The sequence below is a fragment of the Triturus cristatus genome, chromosome 1_2, assembly GCF_964204655.1.
Source record: "Triturus cristatus chromosome 1_2, aTriCri1.1, whole genome shotgun sequence".
NCBI lineage: Eukaryota > Metazoa > Chordata > Amphibia > Caudata > Salamandridae > Triturus > Triturus cristatus.
The window spans coordinates 848,020,132-848,036,133 of NC_140580.1; the positions used below are offsets into that span (position 1 = coordinate 848,020,132).

Consider the following 16,002-nt stretch of genomic DNA (forward strand, 5'->3'; position numbering starts at 1 on the left):
GCAGTCGGGTGGGTCCAATGCAATCAACAGGCCATGCGGTAGCGGCAGGGATCCAAGGGGGGGTCGCAGCACAAGTATGGGCACAGATGACTACTTCCCCAGTGACCACGGGGGAAAGTACAGTACAGTCTCCACCCATGGTGAGCCCCATGATTGTTGGGTCCACTTCTCTATTTTTGACCCCCCCCCCCCTTCCCTTTAGCAATTGCATGACATGTCCCTGCAGATACAAAAGAGAAGATTTATAAAGGTTGAATGTTTCGATATTTTTTACTTAATTAATGCGGGGGTGGTCCCATGCAAGGCCAGGCCGGGGAAGGAGAGTGAGCAGAAGCTTAAGAAGGTCTGTGTTGAATAGTCCCACAAAAACTGGGTGACAGGGATCTCAATTTATGCTGCAATTCTGACTGAGAAGTACCCAGTGCTGGTGCCCCAGTTATTTGGTTATATATCCCTGATACATGGGGCGGCCTCGTAGTTCCAAGGTTTTGCCTTGCTCCAATATGATGTTAAGTTTAGACAGATGAATGCGGTCAGGCCAGTGATTGCGTGGGACTAGAGGGAAATTAAATATTTGGCATGCTGAGTTCAGCATGTCCCAGTCATCAGCAACACCTGTGCAGTCCTTTCTGTTTGACAAAAGCTCTGAGGACAAAAACCTGGCCTGCTGGCAGTACAAGAGGGAATGCACCAAGGGTTCAGCATGTAGGTTTTAGCACCTCTGCTCCTTTTGCGGGATCCAATGGCACCTAGAGATTAAGCGCTTTAAGAAGCATGAGAAACAGAGACAGCAATCCACACCAAAGGGCGTCTGTCCAACTAACCCTAAAAAACTGCTTACACCCATTCGCTTCCACGTACTCACCCAACTCCTCAGCAAGTTTAATAATGGGTAAAATGTGCATATGCTGTACTACGGCTTTAGGGATCGGGTCTGTTTCCCCTTCTACACCCCTCCTACCCCAGTTCTCCCCAAGAACCAACTGTCAGTGCTGCAACAGCCTGTAGTGGTGCGAGAGAACATCATGAAGGAGGTGGGGGCAGGGAGGGTTGCGGAACCTTTCAGTTTTCCCCCATGCTCGGCTCTGGCGTGTTCACCTCTGGTTCTTGTCCCTAAGAAAGAACCTGGCAAATTCTACTTGATTCACAATCTGTCCTACCCTACCTGGTCATCCGTTAACGATGGCTTAGACCAAGGACAGAGCACGGTGCGATATACCACGTTTGATTAGGCCATTGCAAAGCTGCAGTGTTTAGGCAGCGAGGCCCTTATGGCCAAATCATACACTGAGGTGGCTTTCAGCCTTCTGCCCCTGCATACAGATGATACTCGGTTACTTGGTTTCACTTTTGAGGGCCAGTGTTTTGTTGTTTAGTGCATGCCCATGGGATACTCCATAGCATCCTCTATGGTCGAGACATTCAGCAGATTCCTTGAGTGGGCAGTGAGGGACTTGGTGTCATCAGATGATGCGGTGCATTACTTGGATGACTTTATGTTTATGGGTCCCTCTGGCAATCCAGCATGTGGGAGGGCCCTGCAGGGTTCCAGCAGCTGGCACTGGCTTTGGAGGTCTCATTAGCAGATGACAAGATGGAAGGTCCCACATTGTGCCTTGCTTTCCTAGGCATTGAGATAGACTCAGTGGCAGTAAAGTGTAGGTTGCCTCCGGACAAGGTGGCGGCTTTCAAGGATTCAGCTAATGTGTGTCTAGCAGTCAGGAAGGTCACTTTGCACCAGCTGCAGGCCTTAGTGGGAGTGTTGAACTTAGTCTTAGAGTGATTCCCATGAGAAGGTCCTTTTTAACAAATATTGCCAGGGCAATGTCTGGCCTTCATGCAAAGCACCACCACACTAGGTTGTCTGCAGAAGTCAGAGACTTGGTCATATGGAAGGGCTTCTTAGATAATTTCAATGTAACCCTTTTGTTGCAGCAACCAGCACAGTCCAGCAAGGAGGTGGCCCTCTACACTGAAGCGGTGGGCAGTATTGTTTTTGGGTCAGTGTTGGACTCCAGGTGGTGCATGCAACATTGGCCAGGTGATTGGGTGGCATCAAGGATCACACGCATTGTTACCTTTCTAGAATTGTTCCCCACCATTGTTGAGTTAAACATTTGTGACACCTCATTCGCCAATAGCAGAATACATTTTGTTCAGAGAGCATGTAAGCAGTCATGGCGATCAATAACCAGAGCATGAAATGCCCTTTCGTGCTACAGTTGCTTAAGGCGCTGATTCGCTTGTGTCTTCACATAATGTGCCTTTTTCTGCCAAACATGTACCAGGGGTTGATAATGCAATTGCTGATGCTTTGTTTCGGTCTAAGTTGGCAGAGTTCAGGGCACTGTGGCCACAAGCAAACGAAGAGATGTTGAAGTTTCCGGAGGAGTTGTGGAGACTTGGTGCCCCACTACCACAGACTTAATTTCTGCATCTCTGACTCCCAAGACCAAACGTATGTACGAGAAGGCTTGGCAGGCTTATGATTCATCCTTTAGTTCTGGCAAGTAAATTGAGAGGTTTACCCCAGAGGGGTGCTGTTCTTTCTGGCTAGGCAGAGGGATGGGTGGAAATCATTGTCACTAGTTCAGGCAGTTGTCTACAATCACATTTCTTTGCAGAATTAAAAGAAGTTAGGGATCCTATCAAGGACGTTAGAGTTAGAGGATGGGAGCGCTTCGCCCCGGCTGTGGAAGACGGCAGGAGGCCTGTTGCTGTGGCTAGGCTAGCACGAATAGTGGAGGTGCTGCATCAGATTTGTTTGTCCCAGTACGAAGTAAAATTGTTCAGCCTGGCATATACCCTTGCGTTCTTTAGCACCTTTCGCAACTCAGAGTTGGTAGCTTCCTTCAAGGCAGAACAGGGGGGGGGGGTTATTGAGCTGTCTGATGTGCTTCTAGAGGGAGGCACTCTCAACCTGAGGGTCAGAAGGTACAAAATAGGCCCGCTTGGGAAGGGTACGTGAGTGAACCTCCACACTGCCATGGGCACCTCTTATGTCCGGAGGTTTTGGCGCGGGATTTCCTTCTATGATGACTGTGAGAAGCTGGCCTTGTATATGATGTACACTTATCTAAGTGGACACCTTGCACCAGTCCAGACAACCCTTATGGTTATTTAAGAGGTCTTAGACAACCTTAGAATGCTCTCTAAGTGGAAGTTGTGGAGAGCAGCCTTCAAGCTTAGTCCAAAATGAGTGTAAAGCAGCTTGTTTTACCAGAATGCAATCTTATAGTAGAGATTAGGTGAAAAAGAACCACACCAAGTATTTATAAAAATATGTATTTATTATATATTACTCTCTAGAATATTCAAGTATCTACAAAACGGAGATAAACACTATGCACACAATACTTCTGTTAGAAATGCAGTAAATAGCATGTTACACACAGTGGACCCCGGGGGAGGGGGGACAAACTATATTTTAAGAAAGGGGTATAAGAACCACGGCTCAAGTCAGGACAATGTAAGGAGGATGTAGAATCGCCGGGGACCAACAGAACCACCCAAGGTATGTAGATAGGGACCCCACGGAGAGCATGTGCAGTGTGAGTACACGTCCGCATGCTCCGTACAATTTTATGTGCAAGTCGCAGATGGATTTTTAAAGATTAGGGACCCTTCCCAACGGACCCTGAAGAAACCCCTTGGGAGTTAGAAGGTTGGAGAGCCACCCTACCCATGGATACTCTAGTACCCACGTTACCTACACCAGGGACGCCAGGTGCATAGGGATGAAGTGGTGTCGGAAGCCGCCGTCTGACCCAATGAAGGACTTCAAGAAAGTGCCGCTACTGGAAGAGGAGAAAGTGTCTGTGGGAATCCAAATGTGGATTCTTGAAGAGGAGTACCTGAAAACAGAGGGGACAGAGTCGATGTCACTCGGGAGTGACCAGGAGCCCTGGAAGATGAATGCCCTTCCAATGTTGGGTGCTTCAGGAAAGATGACGATGACCTTGACTCTGCAGCTGCGAGGACCAGGTGATGCTGAGGATGACCAGGACCCAGATACATGCTGTCCCGCGAAGGAAGTCAAGTGCTGAGGGGTCGGTGTCTGGCGGGAGCACCAACAAGCCTTGGCAAAGGCAATCCACGCAGGAAGTCAAGAAGGTATAAAGTTGGGACCAGCAAGGGTCAGGGGTCTCACCACAAGAAGGGGAGTCAGGACAAGCCCCAAGCAATCAGGGATGCCCACAGGAAGCAAAGATGATCCTCAAATGGACCCACAGGCCAGAGGAACTGGAGTCATGAGAGGACCTCGAGGAGCTCACCAAAGGAGCAGGCCACGGTGCCCATGAGGTAGTGTGGCTAAAGATCTTGGTGGAAGAAGTTGCCGGAGGTTGGGGCTACTTGGAGCCCAATGCATTTGCGCCAAAGTTGCCAACAAGCATTTGCACTTGCAAAAGAACGCGGTGCACAGGAGTTTAATTAATGCAGCCCCCACGCATTATACTGGCCTCAAACTCGGTGAGAGGGTAGCTCGGGCTTCAAGGGATGTAGAAAACCCCCACCTGTGTTGTTGAACCCTTCGGAGTCCGCAGGAGGTTGGGATCAGCAGACGAGTCAGCAGTGTTGAGGTGCCTGCGAATGCAGGGAAGTGACTCCTTCACTTCAAGGGATATTCCTTCAAGTGTCTCGGATGTTCCACAGGTCCTGCACAGATCCTGTATGGTGCACAGGCACATATGATGCAGCAGACTGGAGCGGAGACGAAGTCAGGCCCAACGAAGTCCAGCGGAGTCCAGAGTGCCAAGACGGTAAAAGTGCAGTGGTTTCAGTTCTGAATCTTATCCCACGACAAATCTAGGGACCTACACCCAGGTAAGCCCTTAAGTACCCTAAGGAAAGGGTTGGGAAGATTCAGGACAGGGGGGAGGTTACTCCTATGTCCTTTGTCCAGTTTCACGCTAGAGCGGCTCCCAGAACTGGTTTGAACTGGACTATACACAGGGACACCAAATGTGCCACTCATGCAGACTTTCTGGCCCTGGCAAGCGCACCCACCCGGTCCCAATAAACTAAATCCTATCTGGGAGGTGGTCCCACCTCCCTGTGACAGGATGCCTATTGTTCTGCCTTCCCCTGCTCGAGCTTGGCTCAGCAGCAGGAGAGCAGAAATGTGTCTCTGGTCTGCAGCAACCATTTTGTGCTGTCCGGGTCTGGAAGACTGGCACTGGGGACAAGGAGAGCCTAACAGAGGGCTCTTCCCCCACACCGTTTACGGTGTTGGGGTATGATTCCAGCATGTTTGATAACAAACATGATGGGGTTCGTTGCAGCCAGTTTCAAGATGCCCCTCTATATAGTATATGGCTGCTTCACTGACAACCCGGCAGAATGGACTTAATAGGCTGCAGGGGTGACCTGCTCATTCAGGGGCGCCTTCTCATTTAGAACCAAGTACCCTGCCTTCAGGATTGCAAAAGGCCTGCTATAGGGGTGAGTTAAAGGTTTTAAGTGCAGTGACCCAAGATATAGTAAACCTATATCTTTAGTAAGTGGTGTAAGCACCAACTTACACAGGCTGAAATAGCAGGCCTGTAGTTACATTTTGAATGGTCTCTCATGGGTGGCATAATACATGCTTCAGCCCATGGGAGACCTCTGGGGTACCTATGCCCTGGGTACCTGAGTACCATATACTAGGGACTTATAAGGGTACCCCAGTATTTGATCTGGGATGTACCTAAGTACTGAACACAACAATTTAGGGAGAAAGCTGATAGACTGGGGTCCTGTTTAGCAGGCGCCCAGCCAGACTAGTAAAAAACAGCATCACATCAAGCAAAAAGTGGGGGTAACTATAAGAAGCAGATCCTACTTTCCTACAGCGACCAAGGGGTGGATCCTCCAGGCTGTTAGTGCACATTGACGGGACTCCAATGACTTGTTTCCAATTCACTCAGGTCTGCAGGGGCTCTTTGGCCCTACTGGGCGAGGAGTCGTCCCTTTTTAGCTCTCATTCGTTCCGCATTGGAGTAGCCACCACAGCGGCAGGGATGAGACTACTGGCGGAGGTCGTTAAAAGGGTGGGCCGATGCCGTTCAGCATGTTTTGAGCGTTATGTGCGACCATATCTGGTCTAGTTGGGGGAATGGTGAGGAAATGTCCTCCAGTTATGTATATAACACCAGCAAATCTCTCTTTTTTCACAGTTGATGAGCACTGGCCAGTTCGCGGTTCCAGCCTTGAAAAGGCACGGTTTGATGCAGGATTTATGCACCACTGGGTGGGTACTGGGGGGCTTAGATTGCAGGACCTCTTTGGGCATCTTAAGAAGGCCTTGGGGGAATGTTGACTCCCTGCAACAGTCATTTTGGCCATTCATGCGGGGGAATGATAAGATCCCATTAGGTAGGCAGGAGTGGGAGAAGAATTGTTCTTCACTATGTCTAGGATAAGAAACCATTTACCTAAACCTCAATACTGTGGTCGGAGGTCATTCCACGGTCAGTCTGGGGCAGGGGTGCGCCGGTAAGAGCTATGAATGAGTAGGTGAAAAACTGAATCATTCGGTCCAAAAGATCTTGGCAGGTTCCACCATGGGCACGATTCTGCGATGACTGGAGTAACGGGAACTTTGGGGAGGCTGCCTGTGTTCGGGTACCGCGGTGGGCCGGTGCACTATGCTGTGCCCTGGATCTGAAGTGGTGAAGTGATCTTCTTGGCAAGGCCTCATTGAAGGGTGCAGCAGGGTCTTGCATGGGGGTCCTGGATGGATCCAGGAATGGGCTGGGCACGTTGGGGCCTTCTGGCTGAATGCGAGCAGCGGATGTCACAACAAGATGGGCAGGAAGCGCCTAGAATGGGGAGGTGATATTTCTAAGGATTGGCGCTCATCTTCCTTACTGCTTTGGATGACTATGAATGTTTGTTTTGTAAACTAATACAAGAATACTGAGAATAATTCTCTTTCTCGCCTTGGCTTATGAATAACCTTGTGTGATGTAAATAAAAAGGCTGTGCCTTGGACACCATAACATGAATCGAATTTCTTCTTGAGCATTGCAGCAAAGCGGTGGAGGCGAGGGGGTGTTCGGGGGAAGTGCGAGTGGCACGTTGTGCGCATACTAAGAAATGTCACACATGATCATAATGAACACGTGGCAGCTATGGACATGTATGTGAAACAGTTGTGTATAAATCTCGTTTCAGGAGGACCCCTTATTGGCGGAAAACGAGGGGCTTGGGTCTTAGACATCACCGTCAGGGAGCCCAGTGAGAACCCGTTTTTCCTTTGCCGTAATAAAAGCGCCTCCCTCACTGGTGGCCTGCGAGCTCCGGACTTGGTCTGGAGCGTGGGGGGCCTGCATGCACTTTGCAGGGGGCTGGGGGGGGCTCACGTTTCGTTACGCCACTGCTCGGGGTCACCTCACGGGAACAAACGCTTTTAAAATAGTTTCCACTCTCCGGTGCTCCGGGAGAGGTGGGCCGAGCCTGGCGGCAGGCCTGCTGCCCGCGGCCTCTACACAGACGCAGCCTGGACTGGCGTCTCGGCGTGAGATCACAGCCCCCACCCTGCGTCGGTTCGGGGCGCCCGGTAACCTCTCATCACAAAAACTTTCCACAGCTGCCTGAGAGATGCAGCGGCCTCCTAAATATAGAAGAGGCTGGATGTCTGCCCGGCGAGGCCTTATAAACCCAACAGCTGCCCGGTCCCGTGTTTTATTCACTCGGCTATAAGAGTACAGAGAGGCCCAGCCACCTGGAACCGCTCCGGATCAGAGCCACCTCACGGAGTCATCGCGGCCGCGACGGTGTGTTTAGACCTCATTTTTCACCAATCTCTTCCAAGACCTCCTTCGTCAATGAGCCTGAAATCCACCTCTGCCTTCCGAAAGGAGCACAGCTTCAAGCAGAGCTCTTCCTCCTCGTCCTCCTCCTCGCTGCCACCCCGGGATCAGTACATGGAGAAGACCCTTGGCATTTTTGGCGATGACTTTGGGAACTTCCGGAGGCCCCGCACTGAGGCCCTTGGTTTTACAGGCAAGTTTGCGTGTCATTTGGAAGAGCCTGTTCGCCCCCACTAGGCTCAATTGGGTTCACAGGCAAGTGCTGTCTTATTTGGAAACTTCGAGCGAGTCTGGAATGAAAGGTAAGTCTTCATAAGAAACTTACAGACCACCCAGAACGAGCCCCTAGGGTTGGTGGCCAAGTTTCTTTCTCCTCTCAAACGACTGGAGGCCCTAAAACGAACCACTGAGGTTCATGCGAAACGTTTGATCTCTTTGGGAACTTTCACTGGTGGAGCTGGTGCAGTGGCACCAGGGTCCAGAGGCATGAGTGTCCACCGAACCCCGATTATTGCAGTATTGTATAATTCAATCCAAAACTGGGGGACCCCTTGCTTCCCTGTAGTAGGAACCATAACACTGTGGCTATGCCGGTGCCCAGCGCTCGTCTATTGCTACTCAGGTACGCCTTTCTCTCCTCTCTCTCTCTTTGGGGTGCCAAAGGATGGGGCCCTCGTGTGTCGAGGTAAGTTTCTCTCAATTTTCCACTCATCTGAACGTCAAAGAGGCTGATAGCAATCCAATGGAGCTCACAAAATTACCCATCTCTCTCTGGGACCTTTTGGGAGGCAAGAAGAAGCCTACGGGGTTCACTGGAGAGTTTTGCCCACCTTCAGAATCCATAGAGGTCATTGGATGAGTCCATGTGGGTCACGTGGTTGGCACGCAACTCGGTTGCGTTGTTGGCGATAGTGAGGGGTGTGGGGTCTGTACTGGAGCCGTGATTGTCCGTGAAGCCGTAATTTTGTAGGAGCACCCGCTGTGGCGTGCCCATGTGAATTGGGTCCGGGGCTCTAGGCCCGACAGCTATAAGGATGGTGCGACGCGTAGGGAAATAACGCAGGAGTGCTGTCTTTGGAACGCTGTACGGTATAACATGAGAGTGCCTCTTCGGGGAGCTGTAGGGAATAACGTTGGAGTGCTGTCTTTGAGGAGCTGACGTAGGAGTGCTGCTTTAGAGAGCTGTAGTGTATGACGCCAGAGAGCTGTCTTTCTTTGAGGAGCTGTAGAGATTGATGTAGCAGAGCTGTGGTTATTCATGCCGCCGTGCTGTCTTTAGAGAGCTGTAGTGGATGACGCCAGAGTGCTGTCTTTCAGCAGCACTAGAAAATTATATGGATTGCTGTGGGTGCTAGTGGGAGTTATTCCACGGTGCTGTCTTCGGAGAGCTGCAGGGGATGATGTGGGAGTGTTAGATAGGTGCTAGCTGCTGTAGGAGTTATTAGAGGAGTGTTGTGTTTGAGAGCTGTGTGGACTGATGCACGAGAGCGGCCTCCGAGCTGTGAGGACTGAAGCACGAGACGAGCGGCCTCCGAGCTGTGAGGACTGAAGCACGAGACGAGCGGCCTCGGAGCTGTGAGGACTGAAGCACTAGACGAGCGGCCTCCGAGCTGTGAGGGCTGATGCACGAGAGCGGCCTCCGAGCTGTGAGGGCTGATGCACGAGAGCGGCCTCAGAGCTGTGAGGACTGACACTTCCGAGCTGTGAGGACTGGAGCACGAGAGCGGCCTCCGAGTGAGCCGCAGGGGCAGGGCATGGTGCACTGGAGCTCTGTGAGATGTAGAAACAACAGTGCCGGCTGAACTGGGGATGCATGTTTGTAGGAACGCTCTTAGTAGGTGCAATGTAGTGAATGCTGCAGAGTTGCCTGTAGCAATGAGTTTGCTGGGAACGGTGTGTAGATACTGCCTGTAAGGAAACTGCAGGGCTGGTTGCAGTTAGAAACCGTGGCTGAGAATGATTGTTGGCCCTAATAACAACTCTGGGTGCAGGGGTAATGTGGGGGATGGTGCACGAGGTCTGGGTATGGGATCCAGCGGTGAATGGTGCAGGGCTGCTGGCTGACGAGTCATGTTGGGAATGGCGCAGAGACGCTGGTTGTGGAATCTTGCAATGCATGGTGTAGGGACGCTGGCTGAGGGACCTTGCCGTGAATGGTGCAGTGCGCTGGCTCCTGAGTCATGCAGGGAATGGTGCAGTGGCACTGGTTCCGGGATCTTGTAGGGAATGGTACAGACACTCTGGCTGTGGGTTCTTGCAGTGAATGGCGCAGAGAGGCTGGCTGTAGGGTCTTGTAAGAAATGATGCAGGGGCGCTGGCGGTGGCGTGTGCAGTGAATGGTACCGAGGCTACTGGCTGTGGGGTCTTAGAATGATGCAGAGGTGCTGGCTGCCGAGTCATGCAGGGACGTTGGCTGTGGGGTCCTGCAGTGAATGGTGAAGTGGCACTGGCTGCGGGGTCTTGTAGGGAATGATGCAGGGATGTTGGTTGTGGGGTCTGCAGTGAATGGTACTGAGGCTACTGGCTTTGGGGTCCTAGGATGATGCAGAGGCTCTGGCTGCTGGGTAATGCATGGAATGGTGCATGGACGTTGGCTGTGGGGTCTTGCAGTGAATGGTACAGTGGCGCTGGCTATGTGGTCTGCAGTGAATGGTGCAGTGGTTCTGGCTGCTGGGTAATGCAGGGAATGGTGCATGGACGTTGGTTGTGGGGTCTTGCAGTGAATGGTACAGGGGCGCTGGCTATGTGGTCTGCAGTGAATGGTGCAGTGGCACTGGCTGCAGCAACTTGTAGGGAATGGTGCAGGGACGTTAGCTGAGGGGCCTTGCAGGGAAAGGTGCGGCTCTCTGCCTGTGGGGTCTTACACCGGATGGTGCAGTGCGCTGGCTGCTGAGTCACGTGGGAGATTACGCAGAAGTCCTGTTTTAGGATCCTGGAGGGAATGCTGCTGGAGTTTGCAATATGGCCGGGAATCCTTGTACTGGGTGTCTTGTAGATATGGTAGAGAATCCCTAGCTGTGGTTCCTGAAAAAATTGGTGCAGGGGATCCTGGTTTGCGTCTTACGGGGAGTTGAGCAGGGGCGCTGACTTTGGGTCTTAGAGGGATTGGTGCAGGGCCGCTGGCAGTAGATTCTGCAGGGACTGGTGCAGGGCCGCTGGCTGTAGATTCTGCAGGGACTGATGCAGGGCCGCTGGCTGTAGATTCTGCAGAGACTGATGCAGGGGCGCTGGCTGTAGATTCTGCAGGGACGGGTGCAGGGCCGCTAGCAGTAGATTCTGCAGGGACTGGTGCAGGGCCGCTGGCTGTAGATTCTGCAGGGACTGGTGCAGGGGCTCCGGCTGTAGATTCTGCAGGGACTGATGCAGGGGCGCTGGCTGTAGATTCTGCAGGGACTGGTGCAGGGCCGCTGGCAGTAGATTCTGCAGGGACTGGTGCAGGGCCGCTGGCTGTAGATTCTGCAGGGACTGGTGCAGGGCCGCTGGCTGTAGATTCTGCAGGGACTGGTGCAGGGCGGCTGGCAGTAGATTCTGCAGGGACTGGTGCAGGGCCGCTGGCTGTAGATTCTGCAGGGATTGGTGCAGGGGCGCTGCCTGTAAATCCGGCAGAGAATTGGTTCAGGTGTTTCTGCTGCGGGATCCTAGGAAATGCTGCGTGGGCGAAACCGGTCCCATGATGCTTGTTTCCGGTCCAGTGAGGACCTGGCTTGACAGTTCGGTCTGGACTGTTCCCATGAGGCACAGGATCAATACTGATTCGCATATGGCCAGGTTAAACTGGGGTGGCATGGTGAGCAAAATATGGCTTCAACCCAGATCTCTTGACTGGGAATGAATGTTTTGATTTGTTCTGCATACGGTCCATCAGTAGTGTGTCTTTTGCTTTCTAGGCCCCGACAGCAGTGAGGGAATGGTGCACGAGCAGTTTGCTTTTCTAGGAGGGCACTGAAGGGCAAACGGTGCACGTTAGCGGCCCTCTTGATGGTTCGGTTAACACCTCGTCTGAGATAATCAAGGCCACGGTCGCGCACGGGTGTCTTTTGACGCACGCAATGTGAATTTTTAAAGAGCACGCACGCTGGGGTGTGTAGCGGCGTCCGGCAACCAGGAGGCTGCACGACACAATACAGTTGCAAGTAAAATAAGTAAATGGCGAATTGTGCTATATGGTGAAACCTGGACAGAAGGGCTTACGTTTGTGCAATTGATACAAGACCATGTACATCAAGTGGGGATTCGCTTCTTCCAGTTCCGTAATAGTATTTCATATATTTCAGTTTTTAGGCAGATGGAGATTAAGCAATTTGCCAGGAATCACACCATGTTCAGTGAAGTGCCGATTTGAAGCATGTCACCAGGTTCCCAAGTCAGCATGTTATTTAAAAGGCCGTGTCTTTTCCATGCAAACAATGAACTGAACCATAACACAATGAAGTCAGTTTATATATCGAGGAGTTATAATGTAAGGCAGATACATTTTTCAAAGTTGCTGCAAGGGGAAGTGCAGCGCTCATGTGTACAAACAGAGGGAAATTTACAAGGTGAATCGATCTATGATATACGTCAAAAATGGTTTGACTGAGACGGAACTTATCTATTTGCAGGCCCATTGGAATTATGCAATTGTGCGGACGTGGTGATTTTTGCATAATTTGCGATTTGCCGCATAATCGTCTGATTTTAACAAAAACATTTTTTGTTTCTAGCTCAAATGGTTCAAAAGTATCAAAAAGCGCAGCAACACATGCAGTTCAGGTGAAGGCCCTTTGCAAAGGTTGACTGGTCAAATTTCTGTTGCTTATTGCTATATTAGAGTGCTAAATTGGTACTAATGAGGTACAACAAATGCACAGATAGTGTTAACAGATATAAAAATTGAAAATATAATAAAGTTATACTATCAGAAAATAGGCCGCATTATGCCACATAATATATTTTTTCTTACCGTATAATTTGGCCCTCCCCTGCCCCATAATTCCAGTGGCCTTGTCTATGAGCCATGTTATAAATAGCACAGTGTGTTCCCGACCCTGTGGGGGTCAAAGAGTTCAGAGTAAACATAGAATTAGTTGACATTTCGGCCCATATTATGTATCAAATAGCCACGGTCTTCACCAGGGTCCAAAACAAACATCAGTTGGATAGCCCCCCTGCATACACAATTGTGGGCTTCGGGTTTCAGCTGTGTCACCCAGTCTCTATTTCCAGCTTTTGGTCACTAAGGCCCGGCTTTAACAAAAGTTGGTGAGTGCAGCGCAGCGCAGCGCAGCGCTGCAGGACAATTTGCAACACTGTGTTGCATGAATGCGAAAATATTACACAGGATCATGCTTACTAAGAGTAAAGAAGGAGAATTCTGAATTTTTCAGATATGTTTGGCCTTGCGCTTCTCGACCCAAGATAAGCAGGAATCCACCTTCTACGTACATTCAATTTTTTTGGGGGGAAGTTTCTAAATCAACATATATGAATTCCAGTGTCCACGAAAACGTCATACAAAAATCAATTTGTTTTATATCCAAGAAAGATTCAATAGAAACGTAATGCATGTGCACACTTTTAAAAACAGCTTCACCCAGGACATATCCATTAGGTTTCAATACTTACTTTGTTGTTTAAGTTACAACCTCATTTTTTCTTCCTTTTTACAAATTCGCAAACATGATTATGTTGTCAAATTGATTTCAAAATGTCTTTTTCCCACAGCCAACACGTGGATTGCGTATTTGCACACTTTTCAGAGCTAACTCAACCAATATCTCTTCATATTGGGATTGTGATAACCTCAAACTATCACAGCTGAAGGTCAACACGAGCTGAAACTGAATTCAACTCTTTTACATTTACTGCTATACTCTTTGCTACCATTTTCACAGCTAGAATACCTTGTATTTAAAGACTATTGGGGCTTGTTTTGATATTCTTTACATATTATTGTAGTGCATTCTTTATCGACCTCCCCTTTTCTCTCTCAGCACCTTCCATTTCTCCACTCCCACCCCACAGACAGAAGGGCTTCATGCACAAAGTGCTTTAAGAATAACAAAACCTCACATACAGTAATTCTTAAGGTTTGCTCCCACTAAAACACTTTAAAAAATCTACTCAATACATTTAAAAGTTCGGAAAATGTTTTCCAAATCCTTAAATGGTTTAGTAAACATTAATGGATGCTATTTGGTAGGGCCCATTTAAGGGCGTTCCTTCCAAATAGCTATTCATTAACGTATATATTAATGTTTTGCGACTGAAATCTAGTTACCGTTGCTTAATATGAGCCGGTGGTTGCCGGTGGGGGCCACCAGCATTCATTTTTGGGGACCAGTACTTATTCTTCCTCATCGGACATTTCCTGAGAATAAGAGAGGGAGAAATACACAAAGCCAAAAAACAAAGGAAGAGAAACACAGAAAATTGTCATAAAGGGAGAATGTGGAACCTGCAAGAGTGAGTTAAAAGAGCAGGGAATGTCTGTTAGTGGATTAAAGAGCAAGGAGGTGGATTTAAGTCTATGCTCGTTACTATCCGGTACATCAATATTTATTTACATCTGCTGCTTCGTCTCAGCAGAGCTTTGGACATGCACTGCTAGTTGCAAAACATTCATATTTTACCACACACCCAAAGATGGCTGGCCCGTTTGTCAATGGTGCAAAAAAGTTTTTAACAGTAGGCTTAAAAAAGTTTGTCAATATTTCAATTTTCTTCTTTTTTTAACTTTGTCCCATTTTCCCTCTAGGAAAACAGGCTGCATTAAAAAAAAATGCTTTATTTAAAAGCAGTCTCAGACATGGTGGTCTGCTGATCCCAGCAGGCTACCATGTTTGTGATTGTGGCCAATCGTAGTGGGTCTCAATTTGTGACCCATCTCATTAATATTTATGAGGTATGTCGAATTACGGCCCACTGTGTGTCTGTAGTTTTTAAACAGACCTATTAATATATAAATAAGTTCGCAAAATAAGAATACATTCGCAATTGCAACCGATTTTATTTAATGCATTCTTTGTACATGGTGCCCTATAGTTCCTTGATGTTTCTTGGGACCACTTGCCATTCTTGGGTACAGAAGCACCTCTTTGAGGGCAGTGGGAACCAACTTGTGTTCTGGTATGCCTCTTTCTGGATAGCCGAAGCTCAACAGGAATATTTCTTCAGTGGCATTGCAGCAGACTCAGTTGCAAGAGTATCTCTTTGTTGGAGATGTGGTCACACCTAGACACATTTTTGCCTCCTTAGTGACAGCGGGGGGCATACCCAGGTACAAGTGTGGTAATTTAGTGCAGTGCAGGCACAGTAAGGAATAGAAGTGCCTTCCCCGGCAATGATGAAGGTCACATTACTTACACAAGTGTCCTGTGACAGTCTAATCGCACTCAGGGAATGCAGTGTTTGTTCGCAGACAGTAGGAGCACACTCGGGTACAGGTGTGCCGTTTCAGTGGGGGCAAACACAGAAAGCAGTGCTTGTTTCTGGGAAGTAGGGTAATTGAGTGCCTCTTTAGGGCCAGATGGGGCACACTTAGTTGCATAAGTGCCTCTCTAGGTGGCGTGTGGCATACACCTGTACTGGAGTGCCTCTTCACCAACATTGGGGCCACACTCTGGTTTAAGTGTGTCTAATAAGGAGCAACGCGGAAGCAGATACAATCAGATAAAGAAGTGCCTCTTCAAGGACTCTAATGGAACACTCAGATAAAGGAGTGCCTCTTCAAGGACTCAAGGGAGACACTCAAATAAAGGAGTTCCTCTTCAAGGACTTAAGGGAGACACTCAGATAAAGGAGTGCCTCTTCAAGGACTCTATGGAGACACTCAGAAAAAGGAGTGCCTCTTCAAGGACTCTAGGGGAACACTCAGATAAAGGAGTGCCTCTTCAAGGACTATAGGGGAACACTCAGATAAAGGAGTGCCTAGTCAATGAGACTAAGAGACTCTCAGATAAAGGAGTGCCTCTTCAAGGACTCAAGGGAAACACTCAAATAAAGGAGTGCCTCTTCAAGGACGACACTCAAATAAAGGAGTGCCTCTTCAAGGACTCAGTAGAGACACTCAGATAAAGGAGTGCCTCTTGAAGGACTCAAGGGAGACACTCAAATAAAGGATTGCCTCTTCAAGGACTCTAAGACGACACTCAGATAAAGGAGTGGCTCTTCAAGAACTCTGAAGGAATACTCAGATAAAGGAGTGCCTCTTCAAGGACTCTGAAGG

General features: G+C 49.3%; 1 protein-coding gene across 2 annotated transcripts in view; it reads left to right on the plus strand.

Annotated features, from left to right (window-relative positions):
- Nucleotides 1-7,407: 7,407 nt before the first annotated feature.
- Nucleotides 7,408-16,002, plus strand: part of HSPB7 (heat shock protein family B (small) member 7) — a 71,140-nt gene continuing 62,545 nt past the window's right edge. The window contains exon 1 of one of the 2 annotated variants that reach the window (XM_085609016.1): nt 7,408-7,989. In XM_085609016.1, the coding sequence (XP_085465142.1) occupies nt 7,812-7,989 (178 nt within the window). In that variant the 5' untranslated portion in view covers nt 7,408-7,811. Of the gene's footprint in view, nt 8,099-16,002 lie in introns of both variants that reach the window. The other variant, XM_085609017.1, reaches the window with a different exon arrangement.